Below are 25263 nucleotides of genomic sequence, written 5' to 3' on the forward strand. Positions count from 1 at the left end.
AAAGACCAAAAGTAGATAAAACCACAAAGATGGGGAAAAAACAGAGCAGAAAAACTGGAAACTCTAAAAATCAGAGCGCCTCTCCTCCTCCAAAGGAACGCAGCTCCTCACCAGCAACGGAACAAAGCTGGACAGAGAATGACTTTGACGAGTTGAGAGAAGAAGGCTTCAGATGATCAAACTACTCTGAGCTAAAGGAGGCAGTTCGAACCCATGGCAAAGAAATTAAAAACCTTGAAAAAAAATTAGATGAATGGCTAACTAGAATAACCAATGCAGAGAAGTCCTTAAAGGACCAGATGGAGCTGAAAACCAAGGCACGAGAACTACGTGACGAATTCACAAGCCTCAGTAGCTGATTCGATCAACTGGAAGAAAGGGTATCAGTGATGGAAGATGACATGAATGAAATGAAGCGAGAAGAGAAGTTTAGAGAAAAAAGAATTAAAAGAAATGAACAAAGCCTCCAAGAAATATGGGACTATGTGAAAAGACTAAATCTACATCTGATTGGTGTACCTGAAAGTGATGGGGAGAATGGAACCAAGTTGGAAAACATTCTGGGGAAGTTCTCCTGGATAATATCCTGCAATCTAGCAAGGCAGGCCAACATTCAAATTCAGGAAATACAGAGAAACGCCACAAAGATACTCCTCGAGAAGAGCAACTCCAAGACACATAATTCTCAGATTCACCAAAGTTGAAATGAAGGAAAAAATGTTAAGGGCAGCCAGAGAGAAAGGTCGGGTTACCCACAAAGGGAAGCCCATCAGACTAACAGCTGATCTCTCGGCAGAAACTCTACAAGCCAGGAGAGAGTGGGGGCCAATATTCAACATTCTCAAAGAAAAGAATTTTCAACCAGAATTTCATATCCAGCCAAACTAAGCTTCATAAGTGAAGGAGAAACAAAATCCTTTACAGACAAGCAAATGCTGAGAGATTTTGTCACCACCAGGCCTGCCCTAAAAGAGCTCCTGAAGAAAGCACTAAACATGGAAAAAACAACCGGTACCAGCCACTGCAAAAACAGGCCAAATTGTAAAGACCATCGAGGCTAGGAAGAAACTGCATCAACTAACAAGCAAAATAACCAGCTAACATCATAATGACAGGATCAAATTCACATATAACAATATTAACCTTAAATGTAAATGGGCTAAGTTCTCCAATTAAAAGACACAGACTGGCAAATTGGATAAACAGTCAAGACCCATCAGTGTGCTGTATTCAGGAAACCTATCTCATGTGCAGAGACACACATAGGCTCAAAATTAAGGGATGGAGGAAGATCTACCAAGCAATTGGAAAACAAAAAAACACAGGAGTTGCAATCCTAGTCTCTGATAAAACAGACTTTAAACCAACAAAGATCAAAAGAGACAAAGAAAGCCGTTACATAATGGTAAAGGGATCAATTCAACAAGAAGAGCTAACTATCCTAAACATATATGCACCCAATACAGGAGCACCCAGATTCATAAAGCAAGTCCTTAGTGACCTACAAAGAGACTTAGACTCCCACACAATAATCATGGGAGACTTTAACACCCCACTGTCAACATTAGATAGATCAATGAGACAGAAATTTAACAAGGATATCCAGGAATTGAACTCAGCTCTGCACCAAGTGGACCTAACAGACATCTACAGAACTCTCCACCCCAAATCAACAGAATATACATTCTTTTCAGCACCACACCACACCTATTCCAAAATTGACCACATAGTTAGAAGTAAAGCACTCCTCAGCAAATGTAAAAGAACAGAAATTATAACAAACTGTCTCTCAGACCACAGTGCAATCAAACTAGAACTCAGGATTAAGAAATTCACTCAAAACCGCTCAACTACATGGAAACTGAACAACCTGCTCCTGAATGACTACTGGGTACATAATGAAATGAAGGCAGAAATAAAGATGTTCTTTGAAACCAATGAGAACAAAGACACAACATACCAGAATCTCTGGGACACATTCAAAGCAGTGTGTAGAGGGAAATTTATAGCACTAAATGCCCACAAGAGAAAGCAGGAAAGATCCAAAATTGACACCCTAACAACACAATTAAAAGAACTAGAGAAGCAAGAGCAAACACATTCAAAAGCTAGCAGAAGGCAAGAAATAACTAAAATCAGAGCAGAACTGAAGGAAATAGAGACACAAAAAACCCTTCAAAAAATCAATGAATCCAGGAGCTGGTTTTTTGAAAAGATCAACAAAATTGATAGACCGCTAGCAAGACTAATAAAGAAGAAAAGAGAGAAGAATCAAATAGACGCAATAAAAAATGATAAAGGGGATATCACCACTGATCCCGCAGAAATACAAACTACCATCAGAGAATACTATAAACACCTCTACGCGAATAAACTAGAAAATCTAGAAGAAATGGATAAATTCCTCGACACGTACACCCTCCCAAGACTAAACCACGAAGAAGTTGAATCTCTGAATAGACCAATAACAGGAGCTGAAACTGTGGCAATAATCAATAGCTTACCAACCAAAAATAGTCCAGGACCAGATGGATTCACAGCCGAATTCTACCAGAGGTACAAAGGAGGAGCTGGTACCATTCCTTCTGAAACAATTCCAATCAACACAAAAAGAGGGAATCCTCCCTAACTCATTTTATGAGGCCAGCATCATCCTGATAGCAAAGCCTGGCAGAGACACAACAAAAAAAAGAGAATTTTAGACCAATATCCTTGATGAACATTGATGCAAAAATCCTCAATAAAATATTGGCAAACCGAATCCAGCAGCACATCAAAAAGCTTATCCACTATGATCAAGTGGGCTTCATCCTGGGATGCAAGGCTGGTTCAACATATGAAAATCAATAAACGTAATCCAGCATATAAACAGAACCAAAGACAAAAATGACATGATTATCTCAATAGATGCAGAAAAGGCCTTTGACACAATTCAACAACCCTTCATGCTAAAAACTCTCAATAAATTAGGTATTGAGGGGATGTATCTCAGAATAATAAGAGCTATCTATGAGAAACCCACAGCCAATATCATACTGAATGGACAAAAACTGGAAGCATTCCCTTTGAAAACTGGCACAAGACAGGGATGCCCTCTCTCACCACTCCTATTCAACATAGTGTTGGAAGTTCTGGCCAGGGCAATCAGGCAGGAGAAGGAAATAAAGGGTATTCAATTAGGAAAAGAGGAAGTCAAATTGTCCCTGTTTGCAGATGACATGATTGTATATCTAGAAAACCTCATCGTCTCAGCCCAAAATCTCCTTAAGCTGATAGGCAACTTCAGCAAAGTCTCAGGATACAAAATCAATGTGCAAAAATCACAAGCATTCTTATACACCAAAAACAGACAAACAGAGAGCCAAATCATGAGTGAACTCCCATTCACAATTGCTTCAAAGAGAATAAAATACCTAGGAATACAACTTACAAGGGATGTGAAGGACCTCTTCAAGGAGAACTACAAACCACTGCTCGATGAAATAAAAGAGGATACAAACAACTGGAAGAACATTCCATGATCATGGGTAGGAAGAATCAATATCGTGAAAATGGCCGTACTGCCCAAGGTAATTTATAGATTCAATGCCATCCCCATCAAGCTACCAATGACTTTCTTCACAGAATTGGAAAAAACTACTTTAAAGTTCATATGGAACCAAAAAAGAGCCCACATTGCCAAGTCAATCCTAAGCCAAAAGAACAAAGCTGGAGGCATCATGCTACCTGACTTCAAACCATACTACAAGGCTACAGTAACCAAAACAGCATGGTACTGGTACCAAAACAGAGATATAGACCAATGGAACAGAACAGAGCCCTCAGAAATAATGCCACATATCTACAACCATCTGATCTTTGACAAACCTGACAAAAACAAGCAATGGGGAAAGGATTCCCTATTTAATAAATGGTGCTGGGAAAACTAGCTAGCCATACGTAGAAAGCTGAAACTGGATCCCTTCCTTACACCTTATACAAAAATTAATTCAAGATGGATTAAAGACTTACATGTTAGACCTAAAACCATAAAAACCCTAGAAGAAAACCTAGGCAATACCATTCAGGACATAGGCATGGGCAAGGACTTCATGTCTAAAACACCAAAAGCAATGGCAACAAAAGCCAAAATTGACAAATGGGATCTAATTAAACTAAAGAGCTTCTGCACAGCAAAAGAAACTACAATCAGAGTGAACAGGCAACCTACAGAATGGGAGAAAATTTTCACAACCTACTCATCTGACAAAGGGCTAATATCCAGAATCTACAATGAACTCAAACAAATTTACAAGAAAAAAACAACCCCATCAAAAAGTGGGCAAAAGATATGAACAGACACTTCTCAAAAGAAGACACTTATGCAGCCAAAAAACACATGAAAAAATGCTCACCATCACTGGCCATCAGAGAAATGCAAATCAAAACCACAATGAGATACCATGTCACACCAGTTAGAATGGCAATCAGTAAAAAGTCAGGAAACAGGTGCTGGAGAGGATGTGGAGAAATAGGAACACTTTTACACTGTTGGTGGGACTGTAAACTAGTTCAACCATTGTGGAAGTCAGCCTGGCGATTCCTCAGGGATCTAGAACTAGAAATACCATTTGACCCAGCTATCTCATTACTGGGTATATACCCAAAGGATTATAAATCATGCTGCTATAAAAACACATGCATATGTATGTTTATTGTGGCACTATTCACAATAGCAAAGACTTGGAACCAACCCAAATGTCCAACAATGATAGACTGGATTAAGAAAATGTGACACATATACACCATGGAATACTATGCAGCCATAAAAAATGATAAGTTCATGTCCTTTGTAGGGACATGGATGAAGCTGGAAACCATCATTCTCAGCAAACTATTACAAAGACAAAAAACCAAACACCACATATTCTCACTCATAGGTGCGAATTGAACAATGAGAATACATGGACACAGGAAGGGGAACATCACACACCAGGGACTCTTGTGGGGTAGGGGAGGGGGGAGGGATAGCATTAGGAGATATACCTAATGCTAAATGATGATTTAATGGGTGCAGCACACCAACATGGCACATGTATACATATGTAACAAACCTGCATGTTGTGCACATGTACCCTAAAACTTAAAGAATAATAATACAAAATAAATAAATAAAATAAAAATAAATTGTACATCAAGTAAAAAAAATTAAAAAACTAGAGAAGCAAGAGCGAACAAATTCAAAAGCTAGCAGAAGACAAAAAATAACTAAGATCAGAGCAGAAATGAAGGAGATAGAGACACGAAAAACCCTTCAAAGAATCAGAGAGTGACTTTCAATTGAAGGACAGAGCCATACCAAGGTGACCTTACAGGGAAACAGCTGGGAGAGTAAATACCTAATTTCACTCTTCCCTGTCTCTGATCTATAGCCCAGCTAGAAGCCAGGAGGAGCAGACACCCTGCTGATGGAGCCCAAGGTCAGCCTCCCATGTCTGAGAGAAGAATGGATTCTGGTTCTGGAGGAGCAGTCAAAAGATATCGGCAAAAACTCTGTCACAGTATTGGCCACTTTAAAAAAATAGATATATTCCATACTTCTGCAGTGAGATGGGCTGAAAATATATTTGAAGCTGTTATATGAAAAGCCACAAAACCTTTGCTAGCTCCAGCTCCCTGGTTGTAGTTTCATGACTGTGGTTCATATGTTTTATTTTTAAATTCCCTTTTCTATTGCTGTTTTAAAATGTACTTTGTCTAAGATATGTATTAAAGGGCCATATTTTAGGGAAGTCCATAAGGAAGCCTTCTTTGAGAAATGACATATCCCTTTTTCTGTAACCATCACTCTCATCCCCTCTTTGGCTATGACATTTCCATTGTTAGCAGTTGGTAGGAACCAGGCCAAGGATCACAAGGAGCCAGGAATTGCTGAGCTGACTGAACTGCCTTTATTCCCCCGCTTTGGAGCACCTGGATCAACCATACACATTTACTGCTGCTTCTGATGATGTGTTTTTACACTGAATGCATTTTTCATGTTGTTTGTTAAAGATATGAAGGGAGAGTAACTCAGATGATTCTAATAACATGATTATATTGAGATAGGACTAAGGGAGAATTTTGGTGTTTGCAAAGAAATTATTTTTAAGTTCTCTTTTTTTTCCTGTAGAAAGATATTGTGTCCCTCCTGGTGAGCACTGTCCCAGTGCACCCGATAATGGCGAAGAAAATGTGGTAAGGCATTATTTCCTTTATCAAACCATATACAGTATAAAAATGCTTCTTTAAAAGGGTAATTGAAGTTCTGACTCACATATCATCAAGCAAGACTTTTATACAGAAAAAAAAAACAGCAGCAGGGGTTGCAGGATAATATAGCACGAAAAATATAATTAGGCTTTTCCCAATGTCTATAATTAAACAGGCTCTACTTGCTTAAATACATGGTTGTTCTTCTTGTCTCCTATTGTTATTTGTAGAGAAGATCTCCAATGGCATTGTGCATATGAGGGTGAGCCAATGTACTTATTCTTATGATAGAAGCATGAAACATGGGATTGTATACAAGTGGAAAGAAACACAACTATAATTCACTTGCAAATTATAGTTTGATTGTATACTTCCTTTTTACTGCATTCCTTTTAGTATTTACGTGTTCCATTAATCAGAGTATAAATAAGGGCCAGGAGTGTGGTAAACTTGTTTTTTCCACTGTTAAAAACCATGAAACAGCTAGTAGGGAGATTAAAATTAACTGATAAGACTCAGACTTATTTTATAATGGTCTCATGGATCTTTAATTTCAGATGCAAGCAATAGACTAAAGCTTTTTGCCGCCCACCCCAAAACACTACTATCATTAAATATTTAATATATAAATGGTTATTCTGACTTGAACAACAGACATTTAGAGTCTATTTTTCTTGGTTCTAGCCTCTTTCAGGAAAAGTATAGGAAATGAGAGAAGACTGTGACAACTCATGACCTGCATCCTTAATATCCAGTGACTTCATCTCCTCTTTCTTCACCACAATTCCAGGCAATGGCCTGTCGGACCAGACAATTCTACCACTGCAAAGAGTTGTAACCATTTTCTGGTATCACATTTATTTTTCAAGACATACTTTTCAAGACATCATTCACTGACCCACTACCTGCATTGAGCATAAATGCCTGGATGTTAAGGATTCCAATTTAACTTTGAAAAGAACTGTCTCATTCATTTACATTTCTGTTACAGTCAGCCCAGGAGGTTACAGTGAGCTCTCCACTAAGAATCTGGAAGAAATGCATCACTAGGGGTTGATTCCCAATCTGATCAACTGATAATGGGTGAGAGAACAGGTAAGAGCCAAAGTCACCTTAGTGGAAAGGTTAAAAACCAGAGCCTGGAAACCAAGATGATTGATTTGACAAGGTATTTTAGTCTAGTTTTATATGAATGGTTGTATCAGGGTAACCAACTCGATTTGGGATGAATCTTAAGGACACCAAAGACTAAGACAGTATCTTTAAGATTGCTAGGGAAAAGGGCCCTATGTGTCAGGCCTCTGAGCCCAAGCCAAGCATCGCATCCCCTGTGATTTGCACGTATACATCCAGATGGCCTAAAGTAACTGAAGATCCACAAAAGAAGTAAAAATAGCCTTAACTGATGACATTCCACCATTGTGATTTGTTCCCGCCCCACCCTAACTGATCAATGTACTTTGTAATCTCCCCCACCCTTAAGAAGGTACTTTGTAATCTTCCCCACCCTTAAGAAGGTTCTTTGTAATTCTCCCCACCCTTGAGAATGTACTTTGTGAGATCCACCCTGCCCGCAAAACATTGCTCTTAACTTCACCGCCTAACCCAAAACCTATAAGAACTAATGATAATCCATCACCCTTCGCTGACTCTCTTTTTGGACTCAGCCCACCTGCACCCAGGTGAAATAAACAGCTTTATTGCTCACACAAAGCCTGTTTGGTGGTCTCTTCACATGGATGCGCATGAAACTATGAACATAAGAATCTCTGAAGTTAGGTTACACTTGACCACACAAGGCTTGCATAGTTGAGTGACTAGCCATGAAGATAATTTGAACTCTTCTGGCTCAATTGGCATATTGCTAATCAATCTTCTAATAAATTTAATTTTCATATAAATTTTTAAGCAAGAGAAGGGAGAACTCAGCTAACCTAATCTGTTTCCCTTAATTTTAGTCATCAATTTACATACAAGAAACAGTCTAATGTTAATGCTTGTGAACTTGTCACTATAACCAGGCTTTTGTGTGACTTCTTAGTCGATCAAGGTTTCAACTCTATAAGAGAAAGCAAATTCTGAATTGTGGTGTAACTGCCACCTGGTCCAATTTTATCATCTGACCTCAGTTTCACAATCCTATCCTTGTATGTAGTTAACTCTGTTTTTGCTACAATGTTGTGATGGGTTATCACAAATAGCAAAGTATTAAGAATTCCAGTCAGAATGATAATTATTAAAAAGTCAAACAAACAATAGATGCTGGCAAGGCTGTGGAGAAACAGGAATGCCTTTACACTCTTGGTGGGAACGTAAACTAGTTCAACCATTGTGGAAGACTGTGTGGCGATTCCTCAAGGATCTAGAAACAGAAATACCATTTGAACCAGCAATCCCATTACTGGGTATATACCCAAAGGATTATAAATCATTCTACTATAAAGACACATGCACACGTATGTTTATTGCACTATTTACAATAGTAAAGACATGGAACCAACCCGAATACCCATCAATGGTAGACTGGATAAAGAAAATGTGATACAAACACCATGGAATACTATGCAGCCATGAAAAGGAATGAGATCATGTCCTTTGCATGGACATGGATGAAGCTGGAAGCCATCATTATCAGCAAACTAACACAGGAACAGAAAACCAAACCACATGTTCTCACTCATAAGTGGGAGCTGAACAATGAGAACACATGGACACAGGGAGGGGAACAACACACACCAGGGCCTGTTGCAGGGTGGGGGGCGGGGGAGGGAACCTAGAGGACGGTTCAATAGGTACAGCAAACCACCATGGCACACATATACCTATGTAACAAACCTGCATGTTCTGCACGTGTATCCCAGAACTTAGTAAATTTTTTAAAAAAAAATAAATATAACTTTTAGATATCTTTTAAAAAAATTCCACTGTGAAGAAAAACTCCATTGAGATAATATTTAAGTGTCTACCATCTCTGCTTCCCCCTAGCCTTGGTTCCTTTTTAAAAATTGTGTCCTAGTGAGAGAATATGATACTTAATAACAAAACTGGATGCATCCCCAAGCTGAAGTTTGACTTTACTGATTATGTGCCTGGGGTGTGGAGAAACAATAGCATCCTGACTTCAGGACTGGTAATATGACAACAGCAAATTTCTAAGAAAAGGTTTGGGATATAGAGATGTTTCCTGAATATAAACATTGGCTTATTAAAGGATAATTCCAAACTTATTTTTTACTGAAGTTTTAAAAAATTACTATTCCAGGAAAAAAAAAACCCCTAGAAAAGTTCCATGTTAAATGTTTCATGTTGTTTTCTCATTGCGTTGAGACTGATGGTAAGAAGGAGCGACTGCTTTGGATACAGCCCGACACACATACCTGCTAGTTCACTCTGTGGCTGTGCATCCCTCTCCGCCAACCACAAAACTCAAATTTGGTTCACCTTGCTCAAAATGGTACCCTGATTTTTCAAGAGCATCCACCTTGATCTGTCTGAGCCAACCCTGACAATTGCAGTCCTCTTGCCACTAGACTGGTTCAGCATAAGCAGGTAAAGAAATCTGCTCACTAGGGTATGAGGAAAATTATTCCAGAGGTCTGTTTCTGGGAAAGTGTTTCTCCATTTTAAGAAGAGACAGGTTATCGTATGGGGAGAAAATGCTCAGGACTGCTGAAGTCCTCTTACGGCGACAAGATATTCCGACAAGAATGAACCTGGGTCCTCTGATACCACTGAGTCCCTGAATTAATCTTCAAGCTACCCATATGAGTCAGGGTTGGATCAGGGAGGCAGAACCAGAGAATGACAGAATAAAGATTTATTATAGAGCTTCAGCCTTACACAATTGTGGGTGCTGGTGGAGAAGTCTAGGCCAGGCTGTTCCCTCTGCATCTGGTTCTGGGCCTGAAGTCACTGTACGTCGACTCTGCATGTAGCAAGGATGAAGGGAAGTCCATAAGAACAAACAGAACCCATGTCTGTCTCACAGCCTCCACTGCAATGCTGTGTGTGATCTCAGGAAAAGCTGATGCTGGTTGCCATGGAGCTGCACACACACACCTGGCCAGTACTTTGCAAAGCTGAAGGAGGAGGCTGGCAGGAGCTGGAAGAGCTCTGGGTCCAGGGAGCTGTCTCTGGTCTCTTCTAGCTCCCCTTTTTGGCCTGGAGTCATATTTTCAAGCCGTCACCATGCTTGGGTCTGTACACTGACCTTATGAGCATAAAATAGCTGCTGATCAAATTAATGCAAATTTCTTTATGACCTACTCCAATCCAGAACCATGAGAGAGAGGAATTCCGGGACATGTTCCTCCAGCTGAGCCAAATCGGTACTGCACAAATCCAGCATATCACCTGTCACTGAATGTCTTGTGTGGGGTTACCTCCATGTTTAAAGCATGTACCAGCATATAGCCTACATGTGTGTTGATTAGGAGAGTTTTGCCTACATGTTCAAATTGCCTAACTATGGCTATATTTATATCACAATGCTGAGGAGATCTTATGACTTCCATTCTACCACTGCTGGCTCACAATATACATTCATAGATTTAGGGTTGAATCAAGCCAAAGTTGCCTAACTTTAGTAAAAACCATTCACCAACATGCCCTAGTCCCCATGAAGCGTGATTGGTCTAAGGACATCTTCTATGAGTCCTACCCATTAAGAGGAAATATGGACAAAGGATCAAGTATTTATTCATTTTTTAAACATCAGAATTGAAAAGGTTCTTCCATTTATTTAATCTGTCATGTGAAGCATTAGAAGGTAGTTTACTTGCATTTGAGGATCAAAAAATCCCCATTAACTGTGGAAGCAATGATATTCCCTTTAATTATTTTTCTAATTGCCTTGTTTATATGGTGTGAAAAGCAATTTAAACATGTTTTAAAAAATGTTTCCATGAAACCTAAGTTTTTGGCCATGAAACAGCACCTTCCTTGTACTTCTCCAGCTGTTGTCCTTTCAAAGCAGGGGATGCTATTCTTCTTGAACCTGAAAAACAGAATGTCAGTGTGTTCTGTGAATTTCCTGTGATTTTCACCAGTGGAACACATGCCCGGAACCAAGCTGAGTCCTTTCCAGAGGTAAGCAGGCCTTAGCCAACTCTTCATTAACTTCAAAGGGAGGCAGGGAATTGAGGCAATTATCTGCATTATAGAAAGCAGACCCTGGTAATTCACCCCAAGGGCATGCTCGGTCACTCTCAATTTTCTGCCTGCCTTGTCTTGCCAATGAAGGCAGCACCCCCCTTTGCCAACCCCATAAGGAGAAAGATTCTGCATCCACATCACCAGTTTGCTCCCCAGCCCTGACACAGAATTCTATCAGCAAACCTCTTCCTTGTGCATATGACAGTTGAGGATTTTTTGGCTTTTCTTCTGTGAAGGGGAAACAATTAGTCATTGCACTGCCAAGGAAGGTTTTCCTATTCCTCTTTGGCCTCTCAAAAGCAATTTCTACTTCACTCACTCTGTTCTTTGTTGAAAATAACTGTGACAAAGTCGAATGCATGGCATCTGTTTTGAAGGCCCTTCGACCTCCTGCAGCTGAATGCAATTGCAGCACATGGGAAGCACCTCCCTAAACAAGTCATTACATGGGGTTGCTGGTGGGCTCTGCAGAGAAGACCTTAAATCCAGTGCCACAACACTTCTCAAATTGAGGCCAAAGTTCAAACCACTTAATTGGCCCTCTCGCATAGGACTTATCCTTGAGGCAGCTATTCAGGCATCAGTAAAAAATTTCTGGAGTCTCTCAATGATTCATATTTCTTATATTTAGATCTAAGTATATTCAATATAACCAACTCTTAGGCTCTCCTTCAAAAGAGATGCTTTTGACCTCCCTTAAGGTAGTATTTATGCATATTATTGGCAACCCTATCAACTTACCTTGCAGGGTTACTAGTAATTCAGTTAGGGCCTGGATTCATTTGTATAAAATAATCAGGAGTCCATGGAACAAAGATGATTTTAAAAAGCACAGATCGATCGGCTCAAAATTTGGAGTGAACTCTTTCCATAGTAGACACGTGTGACTTTGTACCATGTCAATATGGAGTCCAAGAGGGAAGATGTTTAAGATTGAGGCAGTGAAGGAGAACAAATGCAAGAGTCTTGCTTTGTAGTTCTCTGCTTTATATTCCTGATTCTGCCCGAAAACACAGAGAAAGAGGGCTAGTGATGCACCACGTTTAAAAAAATAATAATAATAATGAAGTGATGGTGCCTATCTATGCCAGAAGCTATGCTCAGTGATTTCAGGCAATCTATTAGCTAATACCACATTATCCAATCTCCTTTGATTCCTTTCTCCTAAAGCTAGACCTCGTTTAAAAACTGTGTGTTCCTGGGAAAATTTCAACAAGGAAGCCAAGACTACCTGACCCTACCAAACATTTAGCACATTGTTCTTTGTCACTCTACCAGTAAAATCAGGGCAATGGCCTCTACCATTAGATTAGAAGAGCCATTTCGTGGACCAAAGAGACATAGAAAGATCCTTTCTCTGTGTTTTCGGGCAGAATCAGGAATATAAAGCAGAGAACTACAAAGCAAGACTCTTGTATTTGTTTTCCTTCACTGTCTCAATTTTAAACATCTTCCCTCTTGGACTCCAAATTGATATGGTACAAAGTCATGTATGTGTCTACTGTGGAGAGAGTTCACTCCGAATTTTGAGCCGATCCATCTGTGCTTTTTAAAATCAACTTTGTTCCATGGACTCCTGACTACTTTACACAAAAATGAATCCAGGCCCTAAATCTTAGATCCTGCAAGTTAACATGGAAGTAAGCATTTGAAAAGTGTAAATACAATGTGCATGTCACTCAAATGCTTAGCATTTCATCTACCAGGACAAGTATAATTTAGCAAACATGGGAAGATTTTATTGGAACCCTTTGTTCTTATCTTTTAAAAGCTTTTAAGGAGAAAAACAAATTTCTTGTTATACTGGTCCATGCAATGACATCAGCCCTAAACAAACATGATTGAAGAGTTAGAACAGAGTTGAATATCTGCCATACCTTTTTCCCAAACTCTCTTGCTTTAATTTTGAGTTTATTGACTTGAGATTCTGCCACCTCTGCCCTCTCCTTCACTTCATTCAACTCATGTTGCTGTTTCTTATACTTGGAAAGGTATTGATTGGCTTGTGTTTCCTATAAAAATAAAAAAAAAGAAATCTCCATGCCTATATAGTCAGGTGTTTTTTTTTTTTCTGCTCTGACATGAGAAAGTTGAATAATGTGAAAAGAATCTAAACTTCTGAGTATTGAATGGGATATCATATTTTGGTATGATATATTAGGATTCAGACTTTCTAGCAGGTATAAGATCCATTTTTTTAAAACTTTTGTTCCCTGGAAATTCAGAACCTAGGTGGCACTTTTCATCAACTGGATGCAGTAAAGCTCTCACAGACTGAAAATGTGCTAGAATAACCACAGTTGTCTATTTTGTCATGAGTTTAACATCCTATTCTACCCCTGGGTAGAGGGGACTTGTCTTTAAAATTATATGGGTCAACAGGTAATTATTAGACCTTGGGCTAGAACAGGTAGTGTTTTAGGCCAAATCATTGAAATAATCAAAACCCCTCAAGAGTTAATATTAGGGATAAATCAATATATATGACACTTATCAATTACATTCCCTGTAGTTATAGATAGTGACCCAGGGATGGCAAGTACATTTCAATTTATGGTGGTTTTGTCCACAACCCTACCCAGGATCATCAAGAACAAATACTGTGAACCATGTTTATGTTTACCCAAGGTTTTGGGATGAGGGAGGCCCCAGGGTGACTACCTTGCCCAAAACTGGCCTTCCCTGCGTGACACTCTGCTTTTACCTATCTCATTTCTTGTTGTGTACCTGTTTGGGTGAAACCACAAAGGTAAAGGAGAGAGCTCTGGCTTCCTGGAGGGAAAAGCCACACACATTTTTGCCATGGGTGAGAATTCTAACTTGAGAAAAAAAACTGAGAATGAGCAGACTCTAAGCTGAGCAGGCCCTCTCTGACAAGCTGCTTGCTGAGCTCAGGGTCACAGATCTCCCTTAATCAAAACAACACTGGGAAATCCATGAGGCTGAAACTTCCCAAGGCACTCACCGCCACCTCGACTTGCTGCTTGTAATTTTGCACTTTTAGCTGAAGTTTATCCATCTGAGTTTGCATCCTGCTCAGATTCTTCTTGTCTTCCTCTGCCTGCAATACATAGGCATGTATGGGAAGGTGATTCAGAGGATCCAGCAGTCTACGTTGGGGTAGTCTCATGTGGGGAAATAAGGATTAGGGAACTTTATTAAACATCATCTGAGAGTTGTGATTTTAACAATGGGTTTAACTCACCCAAGTTCCAAGAAATTGATAAATAGAACTGTCAGTACTAACAGTCATTTGTCCTGATCCACCAACCTTTGCTGAAATGGGAGTTAAACCCATTAGGTTCAGTTTGGGTCTTCAGTCTTTCCAGCTCAACCAAGCTATATCTGCCTGAAGCTATATCTGTATACTTAAAATTAGTAGTGAATTATCTACTGTTATATTTTACTTTAAGGTGGTGGTAGTGGGGGTGCATTCAGATGACGAGAACAGCAATAGCTTTAGCTATAGCTAAATAAAAAGCTGTATCTTTATTTAGCAGGAATGAAGTGCATTATTATAAAAGCCACATATGCAAAACTGAAAACCAATTGCTCCCCAATCAAAACAACTATTCCTTTGAACTTTCTAATTGACTCTTGGTTTTGAGTAATAGAACTATAGAAAAGATAAATTTTCTGGAATTCTGATGCAGAGATAGCAGGGAAGATTCTAGAAGCTGTGGGGACCATGGTGTGCCCATTCTCATTGCCTCAATTACAATCCAGCCTTGGGCTGAAGAAAGGAAATCTGGTGGGATAATGTTTCTCAACTGTGCTCTGCAGAGCCTTTGGTATTCCAGAGAGAGAGGAGGCTAGAGGCAGGCAGGTAGATAGGGGTCTGCCTGCCCCCTCTTTCCTCATGCCCCTTTAACTGGAGTATTTCCACATTGGAGCTATTGTACTTTTCAAAGGAAGAAAATATCTCAATTTGCTCAGGGTTGAGAAGCTGATTTAATCAAGAAAGATCTACTACTGCTTAAAATTGTTTTCTGGCTCCATTTGACCTATTCCATCAAGTATGAACTTTTTTGGCAGCTTTAATGTTCCCCCTACTTACCTTCCATTCCCCTCACCACCACGAACCCACTCCAACCAGGTTACATTCTCCTGTTTCCCCAGAGCTCCCCTGCTTACTCTGTCCTCCTTAGGTTTAGCCAAGCTATTCTCATCATCTGGAATGCTCCCCTGCCACACACACCACCACCTTAAAGTACGATGTAAAAGTAGATATATTAATAATTACTAATTTTAACCATCAGGAGGCAGGGATGAATATATATGAAAGAACCTAGTTGGGGAACTGAGACAAGTCTGATTCAAATAAAATCCCTTCTTTGTTTTTATCTGCCTATCCCTCAACTTGTCAGGTTTATAAAATTCAAAAGACTCATAGCATTATGTGCTTACTGTAAATTATAAAATCAACACAGGTTTAATTGCTAATAATCAGTTTACTGAGAAGAGAGTAAATTGGTCATAAAGGAGGCCACACAGAAGAAAACTGAAAAAAGCTAGAAGTGGTTGCTGATGTTACTGATGTCCCTCCCACATGGGAAGGCAAAGCCATTGATGTTAGGCCTAGGTTCCCATCTCAGCTCTAGGGCATTGAGTAACTGGTGACCATGGCTATGCACGTCCTAGATTTCCTATCAAGAAAAGAACTTGACATTCAGCTGTGAGAAGTGCAGTCACCTGATAACCTCCAACTGCAGTGGCTTTGGGACCTGCCACAGCATTAGCATTGAGGGCACACACTTCCCAGGCAGCCCCCAGGCAAGAGCTGGGCATAGCAAAGTCACTAGTGTCTGGCCATTTCTGCCCAACATGGGAGTCCTTTCTGGGCAATCTTTGTGCTGGAGACTTGCCCAGAGCTGCACTACAGTCTGACGCTCTTCCCTTCTCCTCTTCCTCCCTCAGCCTCTCCCTTCACGTCTCTGCCCCATCCTGCTTGCTTGCATCTTCATCCTTCATAGATGTTACTTCTAATAGATCTCTTGTACATCTAACTCTATCCTGGCATTTGGTTCCTAGAGAACCCTCTCAACACAGCAACTTAACCAAATTGTATTTCCTTATCCCTAAAAATGATACTACATTCTTGACTAGATGTGTAAAGATTAAATAATATCTATACAGATTCCTGGATGTAGAAGGCAGTTGATGGTAGAACCGAGTAGATGGGTGGAGAGTGAGGGGCAGAGGAACTATCTTGACCTTCTATAGCAGTTACAAGTACATAATCTTATGTTCTGCTTTATAGCACATTTTTCTAGGTGCTGGAGAGAGAAAATAGGACAAGTTTCCAAATGCTAAGGGGATATAAAGGATAGGATAAATGCAGCATGGGGACCAGCCATAGAACTGTCATGGAGTGGGACCACACTTGACTCCTTTCCAGTAGCAGAATCTTCCCAGAGGACTTTTCCTAAGAAAATGATATTTGTGTCCCTTGCAAAATGACATTTTTAATTGCACCTAGGAATGGGCTATCACCAAACACCCTGCCTCCTTGTCCTGGTGGTTATTTTGATGATTGAGATGACTCAGCGTTAACCTTGAACATTTCAAAACCAAGTACCAGGAAATGTGGAGTGTCCTCTAATGTCTTTTTAAACTTACAGGGTCTAGCCTAAGGATATTAGCTGATTTGATGGCAGAAAATAGGCCTATCTAAGCATTCTGCAGACACTTTGAAGAAATTAATAAATGTACCTCATTCTAGTACATGAGAAACACTAGGATTATTACAATGAAGAAACAAAGGTAAGACACAATAGAACAAGAATGCATTCCTTGGGACAATGAAAACCAAAAAAAATATAACTTTGGTTTTTTGTTCTATAATGAAGTTGTTTACAGAATAAAACAAGAAGAAGAATCAATGGGAAAATAAAAAGGAAAATCCAGACATTAAAGCAGCATTTCACGCCATCAACATGGGTGGCTTCTCCACCTTCCTCAAAGTAGAATAGCAAACTTTTAAGTTCCCAAGGTGTTTACCTACTTAGCCACACCTACCATGGGCCCACTTCTCAGTGGCTTTGATATACCTAGCATGGTCTAAAGAAGTGTCAGACTAACTCATCTTACAAAAGGAACCGCTTAATAATAAAAGAGCTGTGCAAGTAGCTTGTTTCATCTTAATTAGGCCAAGATGATGCTTCTGAAGTGCTGTGCTTTCTTATCTATCCTTCCTGCTGCAAGGGAAGAAGACTTTGACATCTTTAACAACTCAGCCTCAGGAACCAGAATCAGGACTAGCAGATCTTGCATTGGCATTGTCAAAGAAGCTGTAAAAATGGGTGCCTAAAATGAATTTGCCTTTGTATTGGAATAAGCTATCATGTGCAATGTGAGAGGGCTGGGATAAGCTATCGTGCAGTGTGAGATAGCTTACTGTCCAGTGTGAGATAGCTGGAACAAGCTATCATGTGCAGTGTGAGAGGGCTGGAAAGTGACTTTTAGCATCTGTGTTCAACAGTGGAAATCACACATCTACTGTGTGATAGGAGGATGCCAGACCCTAGAGGGGAGAAAAATACAGTGCCTCTGCCATCAGAGAATCTATGTTGACTGCATTAGAAAGAAAAGGGAAGCAATGGTTGAAAGTGAAAATGTAGATGATGATATTTTTACTTTAGAAATGCATTAGTCACTTGTAAGAAGTCTGCCCACCTCTTTTCAATTATTGCTTGAGACCAATGTTAGTCAACAGGTTAGATTCAGAAAGCTTCAGAGGTCTCTCTTTAGTATTTTGTTTCCACCTGGCACCAGCAACAGTGTCCTCAGTGGCCTTGAGTGTTTGTGCAACCAGAAAATAGGAGTGGAAATGCCCCCCGCTGCAATTGAGTCAGCATCCCATGTAACCTGCCAGCTGGGTAGCCACCCCGAGCCTCTGCCATTAACTTCATTTACACATTGTTCTCACTCAGCCACTCACAGGAAGGCATCTTTATGAAAGCACTGCAAACACTATGTGTGAAAAAATCCAGATGGTATAAATAGCTTTTCACTTCTAATTGCAACTTGCCGCTCACATTTTGTTTCCTGAGAGCTCTGAAAAGAGACGGATCCAAACCACTAATAGCACAGGAGCTCTGGGAGGGTGAGTCAGTGTCTACTGCTGAAGGAGAACAAAGATGAAGAGAGAACGGCAGGAGTCCCAGAAGGCCATTTCAGGCTTGAAGGAATATTTTTCTGCAGGGTAGTGCCCAGCCAGACAAACAGCGAATGGTTTCCTGGAGTACCTGATAGGTCAGCTCTTTGATGCATCGCTCAAGTCTGCGGGCTCCCCTCTGGGCCTCTGCACTGCGACGGATTTCACCCTCCAGTTCACCTTCCAGTTCACGAACCTGCAACCAAAATGTGACCTCAGACCAGATGCTGCCAGCAAGGCTGGCATTCTATTAGCTGATTGGCACAATCATTTGAAAGACAGCAAAGTGTCAAGGGAACATGCACACACTGTTTTTGGTGCTTAAACAGGACAGTGTCTCTGGGAAAACTCTCTTGCCAAAAGTAAGATCTTTTATGGATTCATAAAAGAACTGTTTAGACTGAAATATGTGAAAGGCTAATTCGCACAGATATGAGAAGATTTTCTCTTGAATTACAAAACCACACCCAAAGTGTATGTATGAATGTATATGTAAATATAGAGAGTAAGCAATGTGTAGCCCATTTGAGGATTTGGTCAACATACTACCTAATCTTAAGCTGTTTTCCCTACGTTCAGCTCTGACTCTCTAAAGAAATCAGATGCTGAGTTTATGTCACATGTATGTCACCCACAACCCTCCAGTCCTGCTTGAACTGCCTGCAGCCTTATAGAGTTACACAAATGAGCTTAACATTCATTCAACGCAGGTGCCTGCTACATACCACACCCCAGTGCTAGCAATAGAGCAGTGAACAGAACAAACAAAAATCTCTTCCCTGAATTAGCATACGTTCTAATGAGGGGAAGCAGACAGACAAAACAAAGTAAAATGTAGGCTATGTTGATGGAGATAAGTGCCATAGAGAGAAATAAGGCAGGAGAGGGAGTAGGGAGTTGATGTTGGCTGCTCCCCCTGCCTAGGGGGCTCTTGCCCAGATATCCTCTTTTCCTGCCTTCTCCTTGATGCCAATGCCACCTTCTCCAAGGGGCCTTCTTGAGGACGGGAAGGCCAGTGCCCTGAGGCAAGAATGTGCCTAGCACATCTGACCCCACCTCTTACTCCCCACTGGAGCCATTCTTCCCTCCTGTACCTCCTCAGAGAGGTGCAACGTGAAGGGAGGGGAGCAAGTGTGAGACTTCCTTGTGGATGAAGCCCATTTAAAGCAATCTTCTGATACCTGCCATATAGGAACCTGACACACAGTTCTGTCTGTTGGGATGTGAGCTCTTACAGGCCCCTCTACTTTTTTTTAAGCACTCCTTAGGAATTTTTGTGGGGGATTAAAGTGATTAAAACACCTTGGGGAAAAACTGCTCTACTAAAGCAAATCCTAGACATTATGTAATTCCACCTGTAAATACTATTGGATATCATTCTAATAGGTAATGATGGTATCATGGTTGTGTCTTTAAGAATATTAACCATAATTCCTTAGTATTATCTGATATTAAGGAGTTCATTGCTGGTCGTTGCTACTGAGTTATCACTGGTTCTAGGCCATAATAGTGAACAAACAGCAAGTGAAAATAAAACCTGGCAATCTTAAAACTCAGTTGGAAAAACCAGTTTCATGTATTTTTTAGGGGAAAAATGCATACTTTTAAATTTTATACCTATATGCCGTTTCTCTTATACCAAAAATCTTGGTTCTTATATATGTCATTGGATAAACTTACTGCTAATAGCAATTAAATGTTGGTATTTTGAAGTTATAAATGCATGGTTTTTGCCATTCTTTTGTTATTTTGTCCTTATATTGAGGGATGTATGGACAAAACATTATGTTTAAAAGTCACTGAGAATAATTCTTACTTGTGTATGTTTAATGCCCCCAATTTAATATATCATTAACTTCATTTGCTTCCATTGGTGTTAAAATTTTAGAGACTGCTGAGTTTTTTTCTTTGACTTAAACTTGTTTTTTTAATTATAAAGTATGCAAATGATTTATATGATTTTCCAATCAAAACAACTAAACAAGGTACATTAGGAGGGTCCAACTGTCATCTCTGTGTTATCCTCTCATAGATAGCCATTTTTATTTTTCTGATTTATCCTGTTACCATTTCATTTTGAAAATATAAGCAAATGTGTACACCTTCATATTCTCCCACTTTCTTGAACAAAAGGGTGTATATGCTTTCCACATTGCCCTCACTGTATGACTGTATGGAGGTACCCGAAATGGACATGGGTATTCCATTGTATGGATATACCATAAACGTGCAAAGGTGATACCTTTTGAACAAGAGGCCCTTTTGAACAATTGAATCCTAGTTGAATATTCTTTCCATTCTTGTAGCATTTATCATATGCCTTGTCTGTAGTCATTAAAATTGATTCAATAATTTTACAAATCTTATTTTCAAGATGCTATTACTCATTTTTAAGCTCCCTGAAGGCAGATACTACATCATTTCTGTCAGTCCTTACTGTATCTTCTCTAAGTCTTTCTTGATCATTGATTTAGTTGTTTTCTCTCTCCTTTCTCTGGCTGTCAGAAAATGGGCATTCTCTGCAGAGGAATTAATGGGAGAAAAGGCACAGAAACAAGACTGCCAGGGGTGTGTTTGGAAACACCAGGTAGCCTTGGAGTGAGAGCCTGGAGCTGGTGAGGTGAGCAAGAAGGGCTGCAATGTTAGTTAGCAAGAGGGAAGGCAGATTTCATCCAGTCCAAGGAAAGTCCTATGTGCTCACCCAAAGTCAAGCAAAGAATGAATGCATATATTGAGATCTGACACTCTTAAATATCTGAAAGTGCTAAAAGCAAAAGTGATAAAGGGTATGTGTGTTGGGGGGTAGATCTAGTGTCACATTCCAGGACAAAGAGGTCTTGAATTGGGGACTGTCAAGCCCTCATGATTACCCAGACTCCTACCCTGGATTCTAGTTTCTGGATTTGCTTTCTACTCCCCATCAGGGCCATCTGTTCAGCTTCAGCCAGCCTTTTCTGTAAGTCTGTAATTGTCTGCTCCATATTTTCTCTTGTCCTTTCCAAGTGGGCAATGGTATCTTGCTTCTTCTTCAGTTCTTCTGACAAGTTTGCTGCCTAGGGGGTTAAAAAAAGGGACTGAGCTAGTTCAGCAGTCAATTGATCTTAACATTTTTACCCATGATCTTTAGTTCCTGGTCTGACTGGCTGCCATGCCTTGCCTCTATGTATGTGATCTCTTCCCATTATAATCTCCCTAACCACTACCACCCTCGAGTTTGTTAACAGTAAGGCAATAGACACAGCAGTAGCTACAGGAGAGAACAGGGTAAGGAGTGGTGGAAACAGACTAAAGATGAAGAACCATATGAACATTATTATGCAACACCTGTATTAAAAGAAAGATGACCAACTGAAGCAATGGCTTTTAATTGAATACAGCACTGGGATGATTGATTATTGAATAAAGTAACCAGTGTCACATTAATGCACCAGGAAAGATATGGAGAAGTGCCTACAAAAATCTTTTCACATCTCACTTCTATAATTCTGTGATTCACTACACAAACAAGTTTGGCTCCAGGAATTTGGCAGTAACAGATGCTCTCACTGCCAATAATCTGGCATGAAAAAGGTTAATTGTGAAGCCTGCTCTTGGCTTTGGCTATGTGTACAAGGGCTTGGTGTCTCAATGCAATCATTAAGAACTGTTTTGAGAATCTCCAGGTACATTTAATGTAAGAACATGGCCCTCACAGCCCAAGCTTTTCTGTCTATCAGGTTACCAACCATCTGCAGAATTTAAGTGTGAGACTTCTATGCAGATGGTGAGGGCAAAGAATGAATTACATTCTGTGATGTGGGGTTGGGACTCAGAGCTAAACTGTGGGAGTCTTGGAGGCTGGGGTCAGAGATGAGTTCACTTTTCAACACTGTCAAGAAAATCTTATCAAGGCAAGATTAAGCAGAGAGCATCTTCATAATATATGATTGCATATGTTTATCAAACAGAAGCAGTTAATTTATTCCTTTCTACCTGTGTGGATTTTCATAAATGTTATACATATTTGTTCCCTTGGCCATCAAACATCTTCAAGATTTCACACACCTCGTTTTCCTCAGAGATCAGAATACCTGCCTTGATACAAAAGGGATGAGTGATAGGCATGGTTGCCCATTCTTAGAGGGGGCTGGATTCTACAATGATTAGGTGGTTGGGATTTGGTGCAATGGTTTTGTTTAGTTCCCCAAGTGTTAAATAACTTGAGCAAATATAGATACAAGCTCTTCACTTCCTTTGAATTTTAAAGTGACTAATGTAAAATATAATCAAATGACCTGTCTCCTAGTTTAGCGGGGGAATCTGCTTCCCTTCATGTGGGAGGATCAGGGCTGTTGCATGTGGTTGTGCATTTGATGGGCTGCACAAAAGCTCTTGATGGAGAAGGGGTGAGCAGAGACAGAAACCAACCCCAAGCCCCACTCTGCAAGCTCTGGGACCTTCAAAGCTGAATCTGCCACACACAAACCTCCCCCTCCACTAACATATTTTTCCCAGTGGTACCTTCTGCTAACCATGCCCTCTGAGAGAAGTGCTGCATCTGCCCACAGGGGGTGCCCAGAGGGTGGCCTTTTTTCAGTCCCTATGAAGGTGCGCCAAAGCTGGCAGTCAACTCTGAGCTCAACATTATTTAGGAAAATCACTGCCATCATCAACTGGAAAATAAGGAAAGTACAGCAGCCCTGAAACCCTTTTTTACCAACCTGATTTTGCTCTTCAAGCAGTAGTACAGGTTGTAAAAAAAATAAGTGAATTAAACATTCTTTCCAAATCATCATCATAAAACTGTTATAGACCCTAGGAAAAATAGCTTTTTGTAAGGAAACACAGAAAGAATTGTTTCTAGACACTAGATGTATCGATTCACAAATGAAAAGTGGCTTAATCAAAACAAAAGAAGACTCCTGCTTTTATAAGGTTTTGCTTATAGCAATTCAACTGCTCCTTTTCATCACCAAGGTATGTTGGTGGGAGGAGCTAATTGGCCTAATTTTTCAAGATGAGAACAGGGAGGCAGAGAGGGCAGACTAACCTCCTCTTGGCTGTATGGGAAATCAATGGAATACTTTTTGGCTGCAGATGTGCCCCTGCCCCTTGGCCACTGCGCCAGTGAACTCTGGGAGACAGGATTGAGTACGTGGTCAAGGGACCCACCTCAATGGCTGCCTTCTTGGCCTTCTCTTCTGCATTTTGACACTCCTGCACCACCTCTTCAGCTTCTTTCTGCATCTGGGCAACATCAGCCTCCAGTTTCTTCTTCTGGCTGAGGAGGCTTGTGTTCTAAAGAAAAGCAGCATTCCTATTAGGCAAGTAAAAACCAGCAATGCAAATGCAAGCTGGTCTGTTCAGGACATGCAATGGGAGTCAGCTCTGGCCAGAAGCAAATTTTATTATAGTGAGCCATAGTCCCTTAAGCAATGCTCCCAATCCCGAAAGGCTTTTGCCATGAAACTTGAATGGAAGGGATTTCACCCATTAGAAGTTCAAGACTAAAGAGATGGCAGCCTGAATCAGAAGGGAGGAAGGGTATCTAGATAACCTACAAGCCCCAAACGTGTTTGATTTTCAATGGGTTGAGGAAATGTTTCTCTGCCATTTGCTTTTGGATGTGGTAGAAACAAGTGTTCTAGAGCAGAAGTTGGGGTCAATTGCAGACATCTGAGGAGCAGAGGTTGGGGAATAAAAATTGTAACTCCAAGTATGCTGCTCCAGAAACAAACAAAAAAAATCATTCCTCTTCTTTTCCTACTTCCCTTCCTATCTTACTTTACAGTGAGGAGGTGGGGAAAGTAGTTCAGAATAAGCCTCCTCCTCCAGCCCTTAGGTACCCTCATTACCACGGAGGATTCTTTGTGTTCTGTGGTTGGTGCTGCCCTAATTCTTTCCTTCCTGAGTTGTGACACTACAGGCCAAATATCGTTTTGCTGCTATTTGGTCTGTGTTTGAAGCCCAGCTTTTCTGAGGGTGTGAAAACTCACAGTGTATATAAAAGGCATAGGCTTTCTATTTTTTTATTTCTCCTTTCACTTTATCCGTTTCACATTCACTTGCCTCTGGCTAGTGCCTTTCTCAGTAGCAGGATGAAGACTTGGAAATAGAAGGATACTCCAGGCCAGGTGTGGTGGCCCGTGCCTGTAATCCCAGCACTTTCGGAGGCTGAGGGGGGTAAATCTCCTGAGCTCAGGAGTTTGAGACCAGCCTGGGCAACATGGTAAAACCCCGTCTCTACCAAAACTTTTACCAAAAATAGCTGGGTGTGGTGGCATACAGCTGTGGTCCCAGTTATTCGGGAGGCTGAAGTGAGAGGATTGCTTGAGCCTGGGAGGCGGAGGTTGCAGTGAACCGAGATTGCACCATTGCACTCCAACCTGAGTGACAGAGTGAGACTCCGTCTCAAAAAAGAAAAATAAAAAATAGAATGATATTCCAGCATCACTGGTTCTATCTACCCCATTTCTCTATGGCATGAAGCATCTTTATCGAGACTGCCATCTTTTGTCCTTATGGAGAGCCAGGCCCTGTATACCTCCTAGATTTCCACTGCCATGGCCTGAGAGATGGGGTGGAAATAAGTTGTATTTTCCTGAAGTGTTTTTTGGATGCTCACAGCACAGACTCCATAGAAACTATTTCTTTGTAGAGGAAGGTATAAGTACAAATACTAATTTGTTTGTACATAGAATCCTTTAAAATTTGCTAGGGAGACAAGGGTTTAAATCTTTGCA

The 25263-nt window shown here is 40.4% G+C and overlaps 2 protein-coding genes and 1 long non-coding RNA gene across 14 annotated transcripts in view; 2 read left to right on the forward strand and 1 right to left on the reverse strand.

The window, feature by feature from the left end:
* The window catches only part of HHLA2 (HHLA2 member of B7 family), a 149247-nt gene extending 140556 nt beyond the window's left edge, over positions 1–8691 (forward strand). For 3 of the 11 annotated variants that reach the window (XM_063704007.1, XM_063704008.1, XM_019023562.4), the window contains 3 exons: positions 5412–5459; positions 6152–6216; positions 6916–7941. In XM_063704007.1, the coding sequence (XP_063560077.1) occupies positions 5412–5459; positions 6152–6216; positions 6916–6936 (134 nt within the window). In that variant the 3' untranslated portion in view covers positions 6937–7941. Of the gene's footprint in view, positions 1–5411; positions 5460–6151; positions 6217–6915 lie in introns of all 11 variants that reach the window. The other 8 variants (XM_063704011.1, XM_055383539.2, XM_063704012.1 and 5 more) reach the window with 5 other exon arrangements.
* Positions 8671–25263, reverse strand: part of MYH15 (myosin heavy chain 15) — a 173182-nt gene continuing 156589 nt past the window's right edge. For both annotated transcript variants that reach the window (XM_031009296.3, XM_055383530.2), the window contains 6 exons: positions 23693–23818; positions 21424–21594; positions 18633–18737; positions 14351–14446; positions 13263–13397; positions 8671–11227 (listed from right to left, as the gene is read on the reverse strand). In XM_031009296.3, coding sequence (XP_030865156.3) covers positions 11213–11227; positions 13263–13397; positions 14351–14446; positions 18633–18737; positions 21424–21594; positions 23693–23818 — 648 coding nt within the window. In that variant the 3' untranslated portion in view covers positions 8671–11212. The remainder of the gene's footprint in view (positions 11228–13262; positions 13398–14350; positions 14447–18632; positions 18738–21423; positions 21595–23692; positions 23819–25263) is intronic.
* Positions 11223–25263, forward strand: part of LOC129532720 (uncharacterized) — an 83243-nt gene continuing 69202 nt past the window's right edge. Inside the window, exon 1 of the long non-coding RNA XR_008678587.2 lies at positions 11223–11319. This is a non-coding gene — a long non-coding RNA (uncharacterized lncRNA). The remainder of the gene's footprint in view (positions 11320–25263) is intronic.

Source organism: Gorilla gorilla, chromosome 2 (genome assembly GCF_029281585.2).
Source record: "Gorilla gorilla gorilla isolate KB3781 chromosome 2, NHGRI_mGorGor1-v2.1_pri, whole genome shotgun sequence".
Lineage (NCBI taxonomy): Eukaryota > Metazoa > Chordata > Mammalia > Primates > Hominidae > Gorilla > Gorilla gorilla.